This window comes from Athene cunicularia (assembly GCF_003259725.1).
Source record: "Athene cunicularia isolate RWA chromosome 14 unlocalized genomic scaffold, athCun1 chr14_part1, whole genome shotgun sequence".
Classification (NCBI taxonomy): domain Eukaryota; kingdom Metazoa; phylum Chordata; class Aves; order Strigiformes; family Strigidae; genus Athene; species Athene cunicularia.
Genome location: NW_020799118.1, coordinates 9,056,280 through 9,077,410, shown reverse-complemented (window position 1 = coordinate 9,077,410; position 21,131 = coordinate 9,056,280). Strand labels below are relative to the sequence as shown.

The window sequence follows — 21,131 nt, the reverse complement described above, 5'->3', positions numbered from 1 at the left end:
GCTCCTCGCCGGCCCCACCTGGGGCCTGGCAGGGCCGCAGTCCCCCCACGCGGGGCTGTGACGGCTTCCTGCTGCCGTTGGGGCTTGGCAGGGCCGCAGCCCCCACACCCAGGGCAGTGACAGAGCTCCTACCTGCTCCGGGCGCTGACAGGGCCGCTCCTCTGTCCCCGGAGCTGGCAGGACAGTGCATCCCCGGGCCTCGCTTCCCTCAGGGAAAACTCTCCCTACCCGACCCTATATAACTCTGCGTGAGGCTATTCTGAGGTAGAGGTTTTGCCAGAGGAGTGCCCTGTAGTGTCTTTAATGGGTATTTTAAGATGGGTGGCTGCCAGGCTCGGAGGCGGCTGGCCTCCCTGCCACTTTCCATCCTGCCTGTGCTGAGGAGGCATGAACAGCTGGCACGGTGTGTCCTGGAGGGCACTGCGCCAGTCCTGCCATCCTGTCCCTGGAGCCGTGGCTCCGGTCCTGCAAAATGGTCAGTGACTTGCCAGGCCCTGCAGGATCCCTGATCCCAGCTCAGTCCTTCTGGTGCCTTTATGCCCTGTTGTCTTAAGTCTTCCTCAGAGACCTGAGGGCTGTAAAGATTACAGCTGCAAGGTGAAGTTAGGTTTTCCCTCCATTGTATTGGCATGCATTTATTTTAATATGGAAGAAATAGCAGCTTCCAAAAAGCATCTTCATTCAGTTGCTTTTTGGTTTTATTTCCCATCCTTTATTTAGCAATATGAGTTTTGCTGTTACGAGGAATTTTCTGTGCTTGGACTTCTCTTGTGAGTTCCTGCCTGTGATCAGTTTTGGCTTTGTGCTAGAGGTGTTTTGGACACTTCTGCTTACAGTCTTGTTTTTTTCCTACTGTTACTCCCTGATTTCATCTTTCCTGGAGAAGCTCTGGAAGAGGTGTCCCTAAGATGTTTCTGTTAAGCCTCATATTTTAAACAGATTTTATTTTCATTTTTACTTAGCCACCATGTCATACCACAGCATAGTACCTAGAGTCTACAGTGATGCAAGTATGGTGCCGCCAATTATACACTACTTAATTAAGCTAGTCTGTTATTTCACTGTTTTTCTTTTACAGAGTTTTTATATAGTGATATTTTGTGCGTTTGGAGGATTTGAGGATTTTTAGTTTTGTGGCGTTAAGTAAAAGAAGCTGATATGGGTTTGTTGAGGACTGATGATCTCAAAGCATTTGGTAATACACTTGAGAGTAACCGTACAAGATAAACACCAGGGAGAAAAGTACAAAGAAGAAAAAAGATGCTAGCACAAGGCCAAATCCCATGCTGTTAGCATAGCTATCCCTGTTTATACCCACTGAAAATCTGACCTGCAGCCTTCATCGTTTTAGATTAGCATCCTGTGTGGCAGCAGGTGTTAACAGATGACACAAGCACAGCAATTTATCTGGTTTGTGCTGCTTCAGTTTGAATATTTGCAACATCTTACAAAACTACATTCCTTTTAACTTGTGTAGCGTGAAGTAGGGCAGTGAAACATATGCTGGATTGTATTTTAACTGCAGTACAGTAAAAAACAGCTTTAAATTGCTGCATGAATTCATTATGTTCCTATTCTTCAAAGTATTAACTTTTTTTTTACTTTTTTTTTTTTTTTTTTTTTTTTTTTTCACAGGAACTGAATATATCAGTTTGGAAAACCAAGCAAAACAAGGACAGACTTTAAAAAGCTTGATTACAGTTTATTTTTGTTGCATGTAATTTTCAATAAGAGTAGTTTATTCTAACAGCTGTAATAAGCATAGCAGATTTGAAAGCGCTTTCATGACTGCTGGGTCTCTTTGTCTCTGATGATGGAGGTGTCTTAATTACTGTTTGTTTTTGTAAATTTTAAGGATTAGTCATGCTTTGATGCCAGATGACTCAGTTATACCGTACATTTTCAAATCTTTGCATTCAAAGGCTTGATGGAGTTGGGTCCTGATAGGAAACACTGCTTCAACCCATAGTTAATCTTTCAGCAAAAGCATTCTTGTATGTCACGGCCAGCTCTTAATCTGTTTATATGGAAGTCTGACAGTTTTGGAAGATACCTTTTAATGTGCACACTTCCGTTACTGCATCTGTCTTTCTGCAACTTTTATTTGCTGGGTAAATGAAAATTGTCTCCAGATCCTGTTGACACAAGAGGTGGTGACTAAAATGTGGATCAGAACTTCTTGCTCCATGAAAGAAATGGCAGATCTCCTGTTGACTTAATAAGGCTGAGGTTTTGCTCTAGCTTCTGTTATTGCTATTCAGAGGGCTTTGGTAGTTTGTGTCCACAGAGCCTGAAGAGTGTTTCTGGGAACTGAGAACGTGATGTTTCTTTCCAGCCACCACTTTCATTTTGTGACACTGTTCTAGTTTTGGGAAGTCCAGGGAATGATTTTCATAGTGTGAAGATTGATTTGGAGCATTAAATCCCCACCAAACATACAAGTAAACCATTACCAGGAGAGTCTAGCGTAGCTGTGGATGCTTTATTTGGTAGGAACTGCATCTTTTGGTTGGATCAGACTTCATGGCTTTGTCATGTAACTTTTGTAGAGACAACCAGCCTCTCTTGGCCTTCTGCTCCCTCATCGATCTTATTTATAATGCATACCTGCAGCTGTGCAGTCTTCTTGTTTACTGGGACAGCCATATTGCGGCCTACTTTTCTCAAATGCTAAATAAATCATTAGCAGGACTGAGGAGCCATGATTTCATTTCAGTGATTTCTATTTCAAGCAAATAATTATCACCTGTTCATGCAGTGTTTAACACAATTGTAAAGGAAACATTGGACCCCTTACACACTGTTTAGCACTCTCTTGGCCCACATTATGCCATCCTCCCTTGCACTGCTGTGACTGTCATGCCCATTACACTCAGCCCAAGTTGGTGCCCAGCATCCCACAGCCCATTCCAGCACACCAGCACAGCAGTGTTCCTGCCCCCTGCACTGTTCCTTCTCTCCTGGCTGCTGACACCAAGTTGGTCAAGATGTCCTTGTGTTCAGTATCCCCCCACCCCAACATCCTGTCTTCTGCGTTGGTTTCCTTCAGATGAGAGATCTGCCTGTAGCCAGAGCTTCTCCAACATGCTCCTTCCTCCAACCTCTCCTTGCCTTACAGACTTTTTTTTTTTTTTTAATGGATGTCAGTGCTTTGGCCCAAAGTGGAGTAGTGCAGTTGGAAGAAGTTGGATGGACTGGAGAGAAATAGCGTACCTGCCAGCTGTCCACAGTAAAGCTAAAGGCTGGATCCAGTTTGTGAGGGGTAGTTCCCTTGAACATAAAAACTGTGCATGGGAACTCTTGAGAACAAGGCCCAGGTCATTGCAAGAAGTGAGTAGGATTGAAATTGCTGCTTTCTATTCAGATCCTGGTTCTGTAGAGTTGAGCACTTTACATTCAGAGGGCTCCAGAGACACCAATTTGTAAATTATAAAATGTATTACAAACCAACCTAATGCCTTCAGTGTTAGCCTTCAGCTTAAGAACAATGATCAACATGTACAGAAGAGCATGCTAAAAGTGGCAATCTACAAGAGCAACCACTGATTAGAATCTATATATGTTTACTGTGATATATGTGAAAACTGAGTTACTTAAAACTTCAAACTGAAATGAATGGGAAATTGTTTTATCTCTTGGGGGAAAAGAAAGTTGTTTCAAACTGCTAAACTTGAATAAACAAATAGTCTGTGCAATAAATAGTTACACGATGCACAATTAAGATAAAAGATGATTAGTATGCTAACATTTTATATGGGTTTGGCTACATTAAAAAATAGAGGTATATAGTTATCTGTCTTCAGTTCTGAACTATAACTATGTTAATGTGTCTCAGTACATACCTCATCGTATTTTATAGGTGGCAAAAGTGGAATATGTTAGAAAAAAGCCAAAATTAAAAGAAGTTCTGGTGAGATTAGAAGAGCATATGGAATGCACCTGTACATCATCAAATACTAATTCAGATTATAGAGAAGAAGAAACTGGTATGTTTTCCTTTTATTTTTGCATTAATGCTGACTTAATATGGGCCTTATTTTTATATTAGTAAAGAATGTAAAGCAAACTTTGCTTCTAGGGAATTCAGTAGAGAAGCTCCCAGCTACTTCTCTGTGTGTCGAAGATGCAAAATTAGGGACAGTTTGTGCTATATAAAGAGTTTGGATTTGAAGTTTAACGTGTATCAATTCTCATTAGATTAGCCTTTAAATAAATGTAAATGCCCAGTAGTATTCAGGTCTTACTGCATTGAGTTAAAGGTTGCTGTGTTGCAGCTTATTGGTGAACTCTGTTGCCTAATTTCTTTAGACTTTTTGGAGACAGGGCTAAGGCTGAGATTTACTTGACCTTGGGGAAAATATTAATGAAGTGAACATTAAGCACTGAGGAATAAATTCAGTATTCAAGACTAAGGAGTTTTGAAACAACATTGCCTGTTCCTATTGTTTTCTTACTTTATTTATAATCAAAAATGTATTGTCTGTTGTCACATTAAACCTAAGTTTGCCTTATCAAGACAACATTTAAGTTGCCATGGGGAAAGATTTATGGCGGAAAATATTTACTTTCAATATGACTTTCATAAAACCAACTAAAATCATTAGCTCAGATCCTCTTACTAGGTTGCAGTCAGTGCAGCACTTGACACATTCAGGAAATGCACTACAGTAGTTCTTCTGATTTTGGTTGAAGGCAGGCTCAAAAGCTTGTTTTGCACCTCTGCTGGGCATTTAGGGGCACAGCACACCCAGCCCAAAATTAGTGTCAGTGAAGAGCAGGTAAATACAGGAGGAAAGTGGCCCAAAGGTGGTGGATTTTGTAGGTGGCTGGGTAAGGAAGGGTTGTCTGTACTGTCTCCATCCAGCGTGGAGACATAAATCTGGTCTAACTGAATGTAAACTTCAGCTGCTTTGTACAGAGCAGAAGAATTAGAAGTTGTATAAAAGCAAAGTTAGGCCTCTGCTGTGATTTTATTGGACATCAAGTTATAATCTGAGCTGAGTGTTTTAGCTGAAACTAGGTTGAGTTATGAGTAGACCAAACCACATTTAAAATGGTTATTTTTATGTGTGTATGGTTTGATATTTTTTCTATGTCTTCTATTTGGAAAAAAAAAGTTTCATTAGATTAATTTCAGTTTTCCAAAATGTCTTTAATTGCCAAAGACTAAGCAGTTAAGATTTTTCAGATTAAAACTTTTCTTTTTGATGTGTGTGAAAAATGGGATAGAATTGTCATGGAAGAATATAGATTTCTAGGATTTAATTACTGATAGGAATAAAACTTGCACCAGCAAGTGGATGGTGAGCTGAAAATAGCTTAACTACAGAGCTGAAAGCAAATGTTGAATACTGCATGGTAACAGTAATTATAGATGGCTCTTGGAAATGACGTATGCAATGCCAACTTCGTTTATTATTTCTTTACTTTTGTATAATTACTTTGTAAATGGAATGTCAAATCAGACGTTATAAAGTTATTGCTTTAATGCAGAGGATAATGAAACTTCTTTGAAATGTAAATGGTTTGAGTATTTATTACTTCAGTGTTCAACGAAATGCATTACCTTAGGGCTTTTTACCAGCCCTGCCCTTATGTTAACAGGAAGGCCTAGGGAATCAGGTAAAAAACGGAAACGAAAAAGGTTAAAACCAACATAAAACCCACTGGAACTATTTGATATTCAGGTAGGACCTATATGTTGAACACCCTAATAGCACAAGTACTGGAAAACTTAATCAAATATCATCACTTCAACTTAATCACTGTTCAGAATCTTGACACTTGCTACCTCAAGGCTGCAAAGAGATTAGATTTGATTGGCTTTGATAATTCTACCTGCTGGTATTTTTCCTTCAAGCTCCACATCACCATCAGCATCTTACATTCTTGAGCTACTTCCTTTTCTTGCCTTTTTTAATTTCTTTTCTTTTTTTTTTTTTTTTTTTTTTTTTTTTTCCATTGCCTCTGCTTTTGTTTCATTATTATTGATTTCTGAGGTCAAAGCATCATGTAATAATGCATGAATGAATTGCCAGGTTACAAATTCTTGCGTTCCCAGTCATTGGCTGTAAAACATTGAGTGTACATACAGCAAATACTATTATATCCATGACCATCAAACCCATGTCTTGGCATGAACTGGGATTGATTGTACATGCACCTGAGACGGTCTGATGATCTGCCTACCTGACAAGGAATATGCTTAGAAATACATTTTTTTGTTGCAGGGCCCTGTGTTACTTACACCAGAAAATTAAGATTTTTTTTTCGTATCTTTAGCCTCAGTAGGATGATGACAGTCAATCATCAAAATTAATGAGGTTTTCAGTGTAGCGAAAAGCTTACACCCTCATTGCAAAACCGTCTGAAGTCCTTTGGCCAACATATTAGCAGTGTATGATGATGACAATACACGTTTCAAATTAAAGCGGAATTTCCATTTCTTAATGACTTGAAATTATGTGAACTGCAGCACTTGCAATTGATTCCAGTATTTGGAGCGGGAATGATTTCGATTTTACAGTGTACCCTTACACCTGGATGTTGGTGAATTTAATTTCAAGCACCTATTTTTGCGCGTAAACTCCCAGTGGCAGTTTTCATTTATACTGATGTATCGTTTCTAAAGAATGCTAAACTTGATATCCTGTTTCAGATTAACAGGTATTTATTGGGAGTAGTATGATAGAAGCAAAGATTTTCTAAAATTCAACTTTAAAAGTGAGCATGTAAACTCAATCAAAACAGCATTTAGAGCTTCTTGTCCCAGGTTAGTGACTCTTCATGCAGAACAGTTTTTTTTAAGTCATCTACTTAGAGGGTAGGACCTTTGATTCTAATCATAGAGTTATTGTATCTTTTTTCTCTCCTGCAGATGTAAGGTGAAAATAAGCTAGAAAAAAAACTTCTCTCTGGGACATGGATGTACATGGTTTGTTACATTCCTGAACCTACTATGTATGGTGCTTATTGACTGTATACTTTATTTGTTCTCCTGTGTGAAAAAAACTGGCTCAAAAGAACACTTAATGAGAACAAAGAGACAATGTACATTTGTTTAATGTGACATCAAAGCAAGTATTGTAGCACTCTGTGAAACAATAGGAAGCTTCCCTGTCCAAAAAAGAAAAAAAATGAAAGAAAGAAAAACAGAAAAGAAAAAAAGACAGTTTGAATGAATGGAGGATACCAAAAGTACTCAAAAACATGACAAAAATCTAAGTGAATAGTGGATTTCTGTCAGAGCAGTCAACGGTGCTTTACGTCAAGAAATGTGCCTGCGTTCTTGATGAAGATGGATGGACACTGGTGGACTTCAGGCACAAAAAAAGCAGGAATGTATGAAATGATCAAATGCCACGCAAACACTATAGAACAATACATCCTTGCTTGGTGGTGTTTTAAAAGTCTATACAAAAAAACCTTCTGGGGAGCCTTAAGTGGATTTTTTTTTTTTTTTTTTTTACACCATAAAGTGATTATTAAGTTTTCTTTTTACTCTTTGCCTAGCTTTTTATTATCTCTTGGACTACATTTGCCAATAACACATATAAAAGACTGGTATAACAATAAGCAGAACACAAAACATTATGGTATTTCTCCTAGTGGGATGCAAACTAATGAGATGTATTAAAATAAAAATGGTATACCTATGCATAATTTTCTAGACGTTTCTTGGTTTATGTTCCCCAACTTCCCCCGTAATTTAAAGCATTACATAAAAAGAAAAAAGAAAAAAAAGAGAGATGTGCGTAAACAAATCATAGGATATCCATGCAAAAATCCTTTTTCTTTCCTTTAAGACTTATGCCAGTTGCCTACTAGTGATATTGTGTTAGCAATTGTCATTCTTATCAGTATACAGATACTTTTATTTCACATGTTGGAGCTGTGTGAAATGTACAAATTCTTGTATCTGCATTGTACAATGTCATGGTGGCATGGGAACTACCTTGCTGCAAATATTTGAACAAAACCTAAAATTCTTTATTTTTGGTAAAATGTTATGCTTTATGTGTATTCAACAGAAATATGTGTTTTTGTAAAGGTGAAGTTTGTATTTTTATCTAAAAATTAACAGTTTTATATACCTGAGAAAGCCTGCTATGTTTTCTTGAACCAAAAAAAAAAAAGAAAAAGAAAAAGAAAAAAAAAGCATTTTGTGGTCATATTTTTGTAGTAGAATAGCCCAAATAACATCAAAATCTATTTTAACTATAGCAGGGCAGATAAAATACTCTGGCACCAGTTCCTATGTTTTCAAAGTGCCAAAGGATTAAATGTTCAGTTCCCCACAGATTGCAGTGGGAGCCACATGGCTAAATCCTTCTGTACTGCTTTGGAAATTTAGGGCTGTGCCAGATATGACATGGCTACTCACTTGGCCAAAATCACTGCCCCACCCCAGTAGTTTGGATTATGTACCCTTTGTTTAATTTGGATTATCACATTGGGTATGTGAAATGAACTACTGCATTCTTTTATTTGTGAAGCATCTACAAAGAGATGAAAGAGTTTTCTTAGTTTGGAACGACAAAAAGGTTTGTCTTGAAGAAAGTGTTTCCACTTAAAATATCTTCAAATGTGAATGAACTGCAGAACCTTAAAACAACAAAAGAGAGATTTTTAACTTTCCATTTCTTTAAATATAGTTCAAACATTCCCCTCCTCTTCCTGTAGCTATGTCCAATTTCAACCAAACAAAGCAATGTTAGCTAACAGGCATTATTGGCTTCAGATGCTAATGCAGAGATAGAGTTAGTCACCGTTTTGTGATCATTTTCCCAGTGTATTTGTTGAGCACCAAAACTGGAAATACATTTAACTAAGATTGTCTGTGCTTGTTTTCCACTGAGTGTACTGTTCACAATGTTATGCACATGAATGTATGTGTCTGCGTTTAAAAAAGTGTATAAAATGTAATTTATATATTTATGTTTCAGTGGGATGCCAATAATGTTGCTCCGTTCCTTTTTTGTCTAAAAGATATCTAATGAAAAAAAACATATATCCATTAAAATCATGTAGATGAAAAGCATTATGTGACCCACTCAGACACTGTGCAGGTATGAAAGGATGTCAAAGTCACTTAAGTGGAATAATTTGCAAAACAACTTTTTGAGAGTCCTGTTGTTGCACTGGCATAAGAAGGTTGCATTCAGATCTGTGGGCCAGCTTCCCTGGAGTAACTCCATTGAGTATAATGGAGCTCTGCTGATTTACATCACGAGTGAGTCTGGCCCTGTAGTAAAGTCTTGGAAAAAAAAGCAAACTGAGAGGCATGCATTTTATTGGTGCCTGTAAATAAATGTGCTATGTATGCCAACTTCAGAAAACCAGGAGAGAATGAAGACTGAATGGAGTCGATTCCCGTAGTTGTTTGTTTGAGACTTGTGGTCTCGAGTTAATTTTGTTACCAGTAGTGAAATGCACATGAGTCTTTGTTCTCAAGCACAGTGTCTATATGGCATGCAGCAGAAAACACAAAAATCTCAGGGCTATATTCTCAGCTAGTATAAATTGGCAAATGTTTTTTACTTCAGCCGCCCCTAAGCTAATTTACATCAGATGAGGATCCAGTCCACGGTTTTTAAAATCATAGGAGTAGTGTCACGACGTGAGCATCACTTACTGTAGCGCAGCTGAGATACTGCCTGCCAGCCTTTTGAACATTACGGGCTGTGGTATTAGTCCTTCTTCTTCAAAGTGGCAGATACAGCCAGAAGGAACAGTAACGTTAAAGGCTGTGACACAGGAGACATTAATTCAAAGTTAAGTTGGACATTTCAAGGGCCATATCCTCAGCTGGTGTAAATCACCATCACTCCATTGCCTGCAATGGAGCTGTACCAGCTTACACCACTTGAGGGGCTGGTCCCTCATTCTTGCTCATCCCTTTCGCTACTCGGTCCTGCAGGGATCTCAGATTGTTGTGTACGGTTAATGTAATCCTGTGTTCTCTAATACTTAAGCACAATAAGTGAATATAAGAATGAGTGTCAGACTTAACTTTGAATGTCCAAGCTCTGAAATGGTTTGTTTCACCATTGTGGCTGTAAATTAAACAGTTCTCTGTGCATTTGTGAATGCCGTGTCATATCTTCTTCCACTGTCTGCTGGAGGTGGACTCCATCTGGACTTTTGAAGTGCTGCATTTGGAGTGTTACAGGGAAGGGTGTGAACACTCGGAGCTGCAAGATACCTGATTAACAGCCCTTGTTATTTGTGGGGTGGGGGGCTAGTAGGGGGCTTAATGAAGGAGTTGAAGATGGTAGTTGTTTTAAGTCATGTTTCCATGCAATCCTTTAACACCTTGTTGGTTTTGTCCTTGCATATACTAGGTAGGGATTTGGGGATAAAACATTTTTCTGTTTTACATTCTGCAGTCACTTCCTCTGTCCAGAGATTCAGAAGTTGTTGGTCTGATTTCATCTTTTTTGAGGTCTCTTCTGGACAGAAAGTATATGTGTAGGACATTGCTCGAAAACAATCCCTGTGTTATAATATGGTGCATGATCACCGATTCTGTAGTCAATTAATTATATTTAATTCTGTGCTTCATCTTTCCAGAGCTGCCCTTCAGTTGCTTTTGTTGAGTGAAACCGAGGATTACGTGGCAATTTGCTTTCCTTTTCTCCTGTCCTCCGTCCTGCTTGGCATCTGCTTTATTAGACAGTGCGCGGTGACTACAGGCAGTTGCTCCTCTCCAGCCCTGGAGTTTCCTAGGCAGCTCCAGCACTTCTGAGTCTTTGAGCTTAGGCTTTTTACTCTGCTTGGAACAGCATCTCATGGGTCTCCTCCCTCCAACGGGCTTCAGAATTCCAGCTATGAGGTTCTCTTAGCTGTCCTCGGGTCCATGTTGCCCTTCTGTGGTCTACTTTCCAGCTATTCTCTGCCTGACTTTCCCATCCCTCTGTTTCTGTCTCTCAAAAATTATTCTCCCTTCCTAGGATCTGTCTCATCATGTCTCTTCTTTCTTGTCCTGCCTGACAGAACAGCCTTTGATCTGTTTATCTCCAAATCAGTTGCTTTATCTAGGCATGTGCCCTGAGATCCTGTCTCCCAGGCCTACAGGTTCATAACTGACCCCCATGAAAGACAAATGCTGTTACATAGAGACGTTTATGGAGAGAAGAAGATTCATCTTTGCATTTGAAAAAATACTCATTACTGAAGGCTCCCTGCTAAGGCTCTGTCCAATTCCAGTGACAGTGCAACTCTGGAATAGTGGCATTGAAGCTATTCCAGACATCTGACAGTTCACTTAAGATCAGTGGCCCCGTTTATAATTTAATTTGAAAGTGTACCCAAAAGCAAAGATAAAGTTTCAAAGCTACCTCAGATTTTTATGCTCATATTTTACTGTAAATTGAAGGGAATCATGGTTGTAGGCCCCTTCCATGGCTTTGAAAATCTTACTCTGAATATTTATTTGCCCCTCTCTTGGGCTGGAAATCATGGCTGCTTTGGAACAGAAACAAGGTGGAGGTTTTCAATGAAGTAATTTTCTTGGTGTTTCTAATACGCCGCTTCTAGTACTAGTAGATCTCAGAAACAGATTCAGGTAAAAATTTAAACCCATAAGAATCCCACTTAAATTTGCTTTAATTCCAGGTAACAGAGAAAAACCTATCAGTGTTGCCTTCCTCAAAAATCAGCCTATGTTTTGTGTTTATTATTCCATTTAATTACTGTGTGTTTTCCCTCATTTTAATATCAAGGTATTATTCCATGTCTGAACTTTTATGTGCTGCTCTTTGCTGTAGCATCTCTGCAGCACAGCCTTGAACTGATCTGTACTCATATCTCCTCTGAAATAAAGAACTATTGTTATCCCATTTTAGGCGAGACCGAGGCATGGAGAAATGACTGTGCAAGGTCACACAGCAAGGCTATGGCAGAAGCAGGGATAGGACTCAGATCTGAGTGCTCATCCAGTGCCCTAAATCACACGACCATCTTCCCTTTCCAAGAATGAATCCTTGCACCCTTAGAGCTAAATACTGAAAAGATTGAGGGTAAGTCATTTTGCCTAATTATTGTGCATTGGATACATGAACAAAAACCACTGCCATATTGTCAGAGAATATAGTGACTGATGAAAATCCAGCTTTCTGCCCATGCAATTATGTAGCCTTTTATGCTATCATGAGCTAGTCATTTCCTGCATCTCTAAGGAGTCAATCTTTTGTGACTTATAGTGAAAATTATGCACATAGAACCAATCAGCACTCAGATTTTATGGGAATTTACAAAAATTCAGTAGACAATTTTCATTGTACTTCCCTTCAGTGTCATTCATTCCTTTTATGGTGTGGGTAACATTTCCTAGGGGAACGGGTTTTATCATGGGCCCAATCCTGAATTTTTTTCCCAAGACCTAACATGGAAAAGCACTTTAAGAGGTGCCTGTGTTTGCCCTTTCTTCAAACTAGTGCCTAAGCATGCTCGCAACTTTGGACAAACATCCCATTGACCTCAGGCAAATGGAGCAGAGTTGATGCTTTATTATTCTTTTTAAGTAGGGTGTGCCTTCCTGACACAGGATCCCAGTTGTGGGATGGGGGGTCTTTGTGCTCTTAGAGTGTTAAAGTATGTTGTAAGCAATGCCAAAGATGAAGTAACAAGACTAGAATATTCAACTAGAAAAACAGCTGGTAGAGTTCCACTCTCTTCTACTCCTGTGAAGGTGGCCATTTTGAAATACGTATTTGTTCTTTTCTGGGAAAGTACTTTCCTGATGTGGGTGGATTTCAGGACTGCAATTGCTAATGCCAGTGAGCTGATTTAGGATTTTCTGTTTGGGTACCTCAGAGAATATAATTTGAAAACTCGTACCCATAACAGACAAATTTGAGATGGGAAAACTGAGCAAATTTCATGTGAAATTTAGCAACTTTTAGCTGAGGGAAAAAAAAACAAAAAAGAATTGGAAAATAAAATGAACAAGATCAAAAGATTGATCATTAATTTTTCAGTTGTGGAATGTTACCTATCTCTTTAGTCATTCTAATTATTTGCTGCATCAGGCTAAATTATGTGCTGAAGTAGCTCAGAATCACTACCACACGTAAAAAGTTATGGCTGTTTCTCGTTGAACTGCTACCTATTATCATGGCATATGACTGTGAGGTGGGGCCTGCAATCGCAGTTGTAAATCAAAGAACAAGTCATAGGTTAGGTACTGTTTTCCTTAGATATTGTCTCTAAGTTTGTTTTCTCTATGCTAGTCTCTTGAGTGAAGTTTGGTGAGCTTTTCAGTTGGGTGTAAAGTCAAGAACATGTAGTTCTCAACCTGAATCTAAGGAAGTGCTGACTCTTAGTCTTGTTCATAATCAATAGATGAAATTCTGGCAACATCCTGGTGATAGAATTTCTGTCCCTGAAGGTTTCAGTGTCATATTTTTCCAGTGCTACTTCTTCCCCTAGAAGGGAATCCAGCCATTATTATATTTGATTCATTAGCAGGCCATCAAATCTGACTTGGTTTGAGTTTTTAGCATCTAAAAATTTCTCTTTGGATTGATACTTGTGCATGCCAAATGTCTTCCAGAATCTTAGATAAAAATACACAAAGAAAGGCTGACATGTGTGTTTCAATAGAAAAGAAATCCACATGTGAAGGCTGGAGTAGTCCCTCAAACAGGGAAATAAGGAGCCAAGTTTGTAAAAAAGTGTTGCACAGTCATCTTCTCAAGATCAGACCTGGTGTTTTGGCCTCTACATACTGTCTTTGATCTTGCATAATGAAGGCAACTGGTTTTACTGTCCACCTTTGAAATTGAGAGTAGCTGTTAAGATCAGGCATGCAAAAAACAGAAGCACCCAGAGATACAGTTGAGCCCATGGCTCTTGAAATCCCCGGGGGATTTTGAAAATATCTTGATGCTTGACAGCAGTCACAAGTAAGTAGAATAAAAGCATTTTAAACACTTCTGAAAATCCCACCCTGGTTTATTTGGCAGGTGAAAAAAGAATCCAGGAAATATACTACATATAATGATCATTCAGTGACAAAGTAGGTGTTCATAGAAAATGCTCATGCTTAAATCTTTCAGCAGTTAATGATCATCTTTACAGACCATAATACCCGAATACTTCACTTATCGATACATCAGGGCTTGGATGAACTTTGAGACGTATGAAAATGGGACACTCCTTAGGCCAGTGGTAGCTCTATGTTCTAGTAACTGATCAACCAATTACATAATTGGCCAGATCACCAGCTTGCATAAATAGATACAGCTCCGTTGACTGGAGATGAGAGTTACCTGAGAATTGACCTGAAACTCTTGCCGTGAAGCAGATAATGGTTTTATATTTTGCTGCTTAGTGTTGTAAAAATAGACTCATTTCCTGGAGCAGTTAAAACAAGAAAATCTGGAAAACCAATTTCCCACAGAGACTCATCCACACTGGAATTTGCCAAGGTCCCCGGATGTGAACATGTGCTCTTAGAAAACATAAACCAGCAACTTTGTTTAGGGAAGCCTCTGACCTGTCAAAAATGCGGAGCATTTGTTACCAGACTTTTCCTTGGCAATTAGCGGGTAGAATTACTCATAGAAATTGTTTTGTTTGCTCACAAGGGGAGAAGAAAGACATAAATTCAAGATATCCCCTCTCTGACCACAAGAAAGAAGGCTCTGTTCACAGAGGGCCTGTGGGTGAAGTGCTGAGCGGCCTCAGCTCCCTTTGGGGTTGAACTCAAACTTGTAAATCTCAGTGAAGTATCAAGATCCCTCCAAAATTGCTGGACATCCCTAGCTGTGATATTTTTCAGCAGTTTAAGGGATTTGGGCATCTAATTTTAGTTTGTTTTTACAAGACTTTCAAGAAGCCTCAGTTGGCTTCATAATTTCTCTGACTTTGTTTTGCAGAGAGACTAATCTTGACCCAGGGTTTTCACCATGAATGTTGCCTTCCTTCTCTAGGTAGTGGCACTAAGACCTTAGGGGTTTTTTCTGCTGTTTGGTGTAGATGTTTCCCAGCAGTGACTTTTCAAGCGCCTGTTGTGCCCTGTTCACTGATGGGACACCCTGGCTTTTCACATGGGGAGTCCTTATTCCAGCCATGCTTCAGCTTTTCCTTAGCACTTTGGCTTTACATGTCTTTCCTGTATGAAGGTGGTGCTGGTTTAAGCTGAAGACCGGAGAAGTTTCAAGATGCCAGATTTTCTGCTATGGGCCCTGTTCTGCTGGAGCCTGTTGCCCAGCTCTGTCAGCTGTGTGGGGCCAGAGACAGGGGGAGAGATTCTGCAGCACTTCAGGGAAGTCAAGCTGTGCCTCCTTGTGCTCAAGCAGTTCTCCCCGAAGACACACCCTCCCTGGCTGCCACCAAATATACTGCAGTTACCCCTTTGCCCCTTGTCTTGAGGACTGATTCCCTGATACCAACATGTCCCTCATGCAGAGGAAGGTCTCATGCTGCATTGTGCGGTTGAGGAGATCTGGCATCTACTTGACAGCAAGATTTCTGTGCAGACTGAGGGCCCTGTGCTCATGCACCTGGGAGTGAAGACATTTGTTGGTCTGAACTCACCCAGAGTAAAGTAAGCTGCTCAGAGGTCTCCTTGGAGCCAGGAAGCTACTAAAAAATGTGTTCAGGATCTGAATTCCCCTTGACTGCAGTGGGTTTCTACAGCAAAAATGACAGAAGCAGTTTATCCCAGATAGAGTGGTTTCTTCAACAGGCCACGTATGAGTCCTGCAGGTTAACGCTCAGCTTGCATGCTTTACCGATTGCCACAAATACTGCTTTTAAATCAAATTGTCACTTTTTATTCAGGGATATGTTTCTCCTACGTGTGCTTCGGAAGAGCATGCCTAACAGCTTGTATCCATTTGTTGTGAAGAGCCTCCTGGCCGATCCAAAATGATTAGGCTATGTCTGCATATCTAATAGGGGTTTTGGGACCTTGCAGCTGGGATTAGCCAGTGCAAATGTTTCCCATTAGCTCCCTGCATTCCCCTAAATTGTGATTCAGCAAGAGAATCGGTGGAAAGCTGAACTTGAGGCATGTGAGATGTTTCTTTGAAGTTACTTGTGCTTAAAGTTAGGCATGATCTGAGTTGGCTTGCTAAGCTGAGGCCCTGAAGAACCTACTGTGCTAACAGTGTAAGTGTAGTCTTTTCCTCTTATGCATTGTCTGGAGTGATGTTAGTTTCAGAAGCAGTCTGCTCAGTAAACTAGTCCATAGTATTGAGGGAAAGTTTTAACTGTTGAGTGGCTTTCTACCAGCAAGCTCAACTACTCTAGAAAGCCCATAGCAATGCTTAAGCTCTCTGGACCTCTAAGGCCTCTTCCTTCCTTATTTTCTTCAGCATGTTTCTTTCCTAAGGCAAGTGAAAAAACAGTATCTTAAAATAGTAGCTTAAAAAGGTGGGAAATTAAGTAGATCATATCATCTTGATCCCTTTATCTCACTTAATTAAGGAGAAGTTTGCCAATAGTGATCTGGTATTTCCTAAAACAAGCATACATGAAGAACACTTTGAGCAACTTCAAAAGAATTTTCAGGCCAGATGAGGAAAAGATAAAACCAGAAGTGGAAACTTATAATACACTTTATAGCTCATTACTGACAGGAAGTACATTGTTGCATAGGATGCTAATGAATTCTGCAGGATGAGGTTTCCAAAAGAAAAAATAAAGGCACCTTCTGTATCTTAAAGGAAAGGTCTCAGGACCTTTGTAATTATGATAGGTACATAGTAGATGTTTATGGTCTTATCATGGAAAGAGTCTACCTCTGGGAAAAGGCTTTTAAAAGTTTGAAGTGTGTACACTATTGAATTTCTGTAGCAACTTCCTCGTCTAGCTGCGAAAAGTAATAAAGGGAATGGTAAAAGTCTATCTTGTTTTCAGTTGCTCTGTTCTACACCCTAGAAGGCAGAAATACTGCACTGCATAAATCTAGCTGCAGGGAGGACAGCAGGAACACATTTGAATGACTAAGGATGAACACAATAAAGTTGCTGCTGATGTTCTCAATCAGGTAGTGAGGATAGCAAAGAGGATAGCAAAATGGATACTCAGATTTAGCAGTGACACTTGTCCGGAAAATGAATATTTGATGGACTCTTAATTAACTCAGCTGAAGAAGTAATCCTGAAATCCTGGATTTGGACAAGGGCCTGAATCTGAAGCTACTGAATTTACTGTTAGTGAGTTAATGCTCTTAGAAGTGTTGTGAAACGGGAATATTTAATATTTGTAAAGCACCCAGAGATCCTACAGATGACAAGTAACAGTTTTCCACTGTTTAAAGAGTTCCCTGGTGTAAGCAGGCCCTTCGGTGGTGACTGGAGAGCTGAGGGGTTGTGCCCCAGGCTCAGCTCATGGTTTCAAGTCCAGACATGCTGTCCCCAGGTTAGTACCAGCTGGCGTTGGGTGCGCCTCTAACATGTGCAACGTGTTGGGCACAGGCCAGTTACCTTGCTGTGCTCCACCATGGGGGATACATCCACCTCTCAGCTCTTGTATTTCACTCAGATTGTAAGAATAGCTTTGCTGTGTGTATGAACATATTTTAGGCAGTAAGGTGTTTCCATCAGGCTGAAGCACACGGGTAGTGAAGCTTGAACATTTTTTTCTTATGTACAGGCAAGATATTTAAATATCGAGTTAGTTGTTCTTTGTATCTTTAGGCACCCAGTTACTTCCAAGCTTGTGGTCACTGGAAGTCTGTCTTACTGAAAATCAAGAGGCATTTGCCCTTGTGAAAGTTTCTACTCATGCTTGAAAGTGAGATTTGGACTCCTAAGTCACAAAGATGCTTTTGCAAATGTTGTATCTGTCTTTCTGCTTCTCTATAAATCAACCTGCTTGGCCTGAACTGAATGTTTAAATAATAAACAGCTGAAGGACAGTCTGATTGCTTCTTTCTGTTTCCCTTATGGAGCGCTTGGGGTCACATGGCATCTGCTCTGACCTTAAGGACCTGCTTTCTGGAGGCTCTTTTACGATGCTGGCAAACCCCACATTTTAACTAGCCTTTAAATAAGCCAGTCAGTGGTAACTATTCAGGACAGGGATTAGAAGAGTATTCTTACTGGGATACAAGATGGCTCTGTCCATGTGCTGGCCAGGGATGAAGGGCTGGAAAACTGTGTGGTGGAAGAGACTATTAATGTGATTTTCCACAACTTTCCTTGCAGCTGCATTTTTGAGGAGAGAGAGAGAGAGAGATGGCTAGGCTTGCAGTAACATGTTGTGCCGTCATAAATGCTACAGCCACCATCTGTTTCCAGCCCACGACTTGAAAGAAAACTGAGCAGTAATCTCATAATTCACATGAGCATTTTACACTTGTGAACCCTTCCCAACCTTTGTCTAATAATGAGGGGAGTGCATGGTGCTAAGGTTTGTATTTTTCCTACACGTATTAGTGTTTATTTGTATGTCTCTTTCTGTTGGTTTTGGGGTTTTTTGTTGTTTGTTTGTTGTTTTTTTTTATTATGGGCCCATAAGAAAAATTCTCTGGGAGGAAAATCAGACCAGTTCCATGGTCAAAAGAAACATAATAAAGGCGAAATCCCAATTCCATTGACCTTGCTGGCAAAATTCTCCAGGAGGAGGTGCATTTAACATTCCACACTGTGTCTGTATTGGTTACTTGTTGAATAAAAGAAAGGAAAACATTAGAAAGTGAAGAGGCAGGTTGCTGAACTGCCCTTTCCCTGCAGAAGTAGAGCTGCTAGAGTAGCTGGACATGTGCATTTTAAAACCACACCATCAGATAGGATAGTAATGGTAGGTTGGATTTTAATGAAAACAAATTCTTCTGCTAATCTTTGCTTCGGGCTGGCCCTCCTGGGATTAAGGATACCACCTGCTGTGCCAAAGACATGCTCAGGTTCGAGTCTGAGAGTGACTGTGGTGAGCGATGGATCGCAGTCTGTCCTGTTGCAGTGCCCTCAGGGAAGGCAAAGAGTTGAGATCATTTAGTTGATGGAAATACTGCTCCCCTCCAGCCTGCAAAGCAAGGCTAGCATCATTAAGGATTTCTTTTTGACTGTTCTGCAAAACCAAGGGCTGCTGTTTCTTTGGGCCTCCTCTCGTCTTTGGACCCAATTTGCACGCCTCTTCCTAGCACAGCTGAACTGGCTGAATGAACTCCTGCTCTCCTCTGGCCTTAGAAACAGTGACTTTCATCATCTCGACCAGACTGCAGGGCAGTTTAAGGATGAAAGGGCTTCTCATTTCATATATCCCACTGCTGCTAGAACTATAAATCCTTGATGGACTGAGTTTATAGCAAACTGCTACTGCGAGCAAGTGAAATTTATTTTGTGTTGTCATATGTATGGTCAAACTGTCTAAGAATTTGCTGAACAAAGAACTGAGCTGCTGATGGGCAACCCATTCAATCTCTTCTCATTTTATTTAAAAATAATAAATAACTATCAATCAAAGGAACTTATTTTGACATGTGCTACCTGTTGGGTGATCCTCAGTATCTCCAAGATGTGTCTGTAAGTGGAAGAAAGCTGCCAGCTGTTGCCAGGTCCAGCATACATGACATGAAGTTCCACCAAGAAAAGGTTTGTGGCCTCACTAGGGGGGAGGTTAAAGGCCACGGCCTTTTTTAGCACTGTTTGCTGTTCTGAGTGTGCTTGGTCAGGTAGCAGGCGTGCACAGAGGCCATATCCAGCCACTGCTTGAATCAGTGACAAAGCTTCCTTGACCTGTATATGGCAGTGGTCCTTCTGTCTTGAAGTTTGCTCAAAGATGGATTGTTGGTGGATCTCTGGGGTCTAGAAAGCCAGCTTGTGTCTATTTTGGTGCCTTGTGATGTAGATGATCTAAAAAGGAGATAGTAGAAACTGCAAGCTGGTGGGGTCTGAATCACATATATTTCTGTATCATTTTCTTACAGAGCGAACAAGCCTGAAAAGTTACCTTATTTTTATTTTTTCCCCAGCCTAATTAATTATAGCTGGGGGTGTTGGGAGCTGTCATATTAAACCTTTCCCCGCTTACTCCACTTCTCCTGCCGGATTCAATCTGCAGCCTCCCACCCCCTCGTCTGTAGTTTATGGCCACATCTGGAGTGTCTGCCCTGCACACGTGCTGGTAGGAGCCTTCTCCCCACTGCCACACATGTCATGGCCTTTGGTGTCCGAGATGTTATAAGCATCTTTCCCAATGCTTGTTTTTGCATGAGAGGGAGAGAGAAAGGGGGCACGGGAAGGGCAATGGCAGGGAAGGCCTCTGACATGAAATTCCCAGGAATAGGATTTGCACATTTTATGACCGTTCAGATGGAAATGCAACGGAGCTGAATTATTACTCCTTAATCCTGCTTTCTCACTTTCCTCCCAGTAGCCTCCTCCCCTCGACTTTAGGTAATACAGAAGCTTATAAACAAATCCCACCGCGTGAAAAATAGCAAAGGGGAAAAAAAAAAAAAAGGACCTGGGTTAGGGCTGTGATGGATAGACAGGTGGAAGGCAGGCACCAGAAGGGAGGATGAATGGCAAAAGCCTTTGATGGAAACACTAAAGAGCTATTGAAAATCTAAGGGGTGGGGGGAGGGAGGAGAAAGAATAGCAGGAGGAGGGAAAGCAAGGGAGCCGTGCCCCCCTTCCCCCCCGCCCTCTTTCTCAGGATGTTGAAAGTATTTGTCCTTCGTTACAAAATGATTGAACTGCCGCCAGGCCAGGCCACCCTTCCAGCCATTGCACTGGGAAACTGGCACTTCTGAAAGCCTCGTTGCCTCTCAAATTTTATAGCTTTCCCTTTTTGTGGGAGTTTTTGTGTTGTGCTACTTGCAGGATTGTTTTCAGATTTGCTGCGTATCAAAGAAACTATATTTTGTTGCTCTGACAAACACAGAATCCAGGTAATGAAAGGAAGAATTACAAAATAAAGGCCCATTTTTATCAGAATACCCAGCTGTCTGCCTTTTATTGAGTCAGAATTTCATGCATTTGGTATTCACTATGTTGCATTAATATTCCTTTGGTTTATCTCTAGCGTTTTTTGCAGGAGGAATTTCATCCTGTAAATAAAGCTTCTACTCTACTGATGTCTCTGTGTGCACAAAAGCAGTGCCTGTTCTTCACAGTCGGAGTAGTGAGGCTGATCCTGTTATATCATAATTAAAATGGTTTTTGCATCAGGCG

General features: G+C 40.4%; 1 protein-coding gene across 1 annotated transcript in view; it reads left to right on the top strand.

Moving 5' to 3' along the window:
* PDGFA (platelet derived growth factor subunit A) overlaps nt 1-20,894 on the top strand; it is a 27,357-nt gene extending 6,463 nt beyond the window's left edge. Inside the window, 3 exon segments of the mRNA XM_026858986.1 lie at nt 3,860-3,986; nt 11,847-12,020; nt 18,162-20,894. Of these exon segments, the coding sequence (XP_026714787.1) occupies nt 3,860-3,986; nt 11,847-11,980 (261 nt within the window). The 3' untranslated portion in view covers nt 11,981-12,020; nt 18,162-20,894.
* Nucleotides 20,895-21,131: the final 237 nt, after the last annotated feature.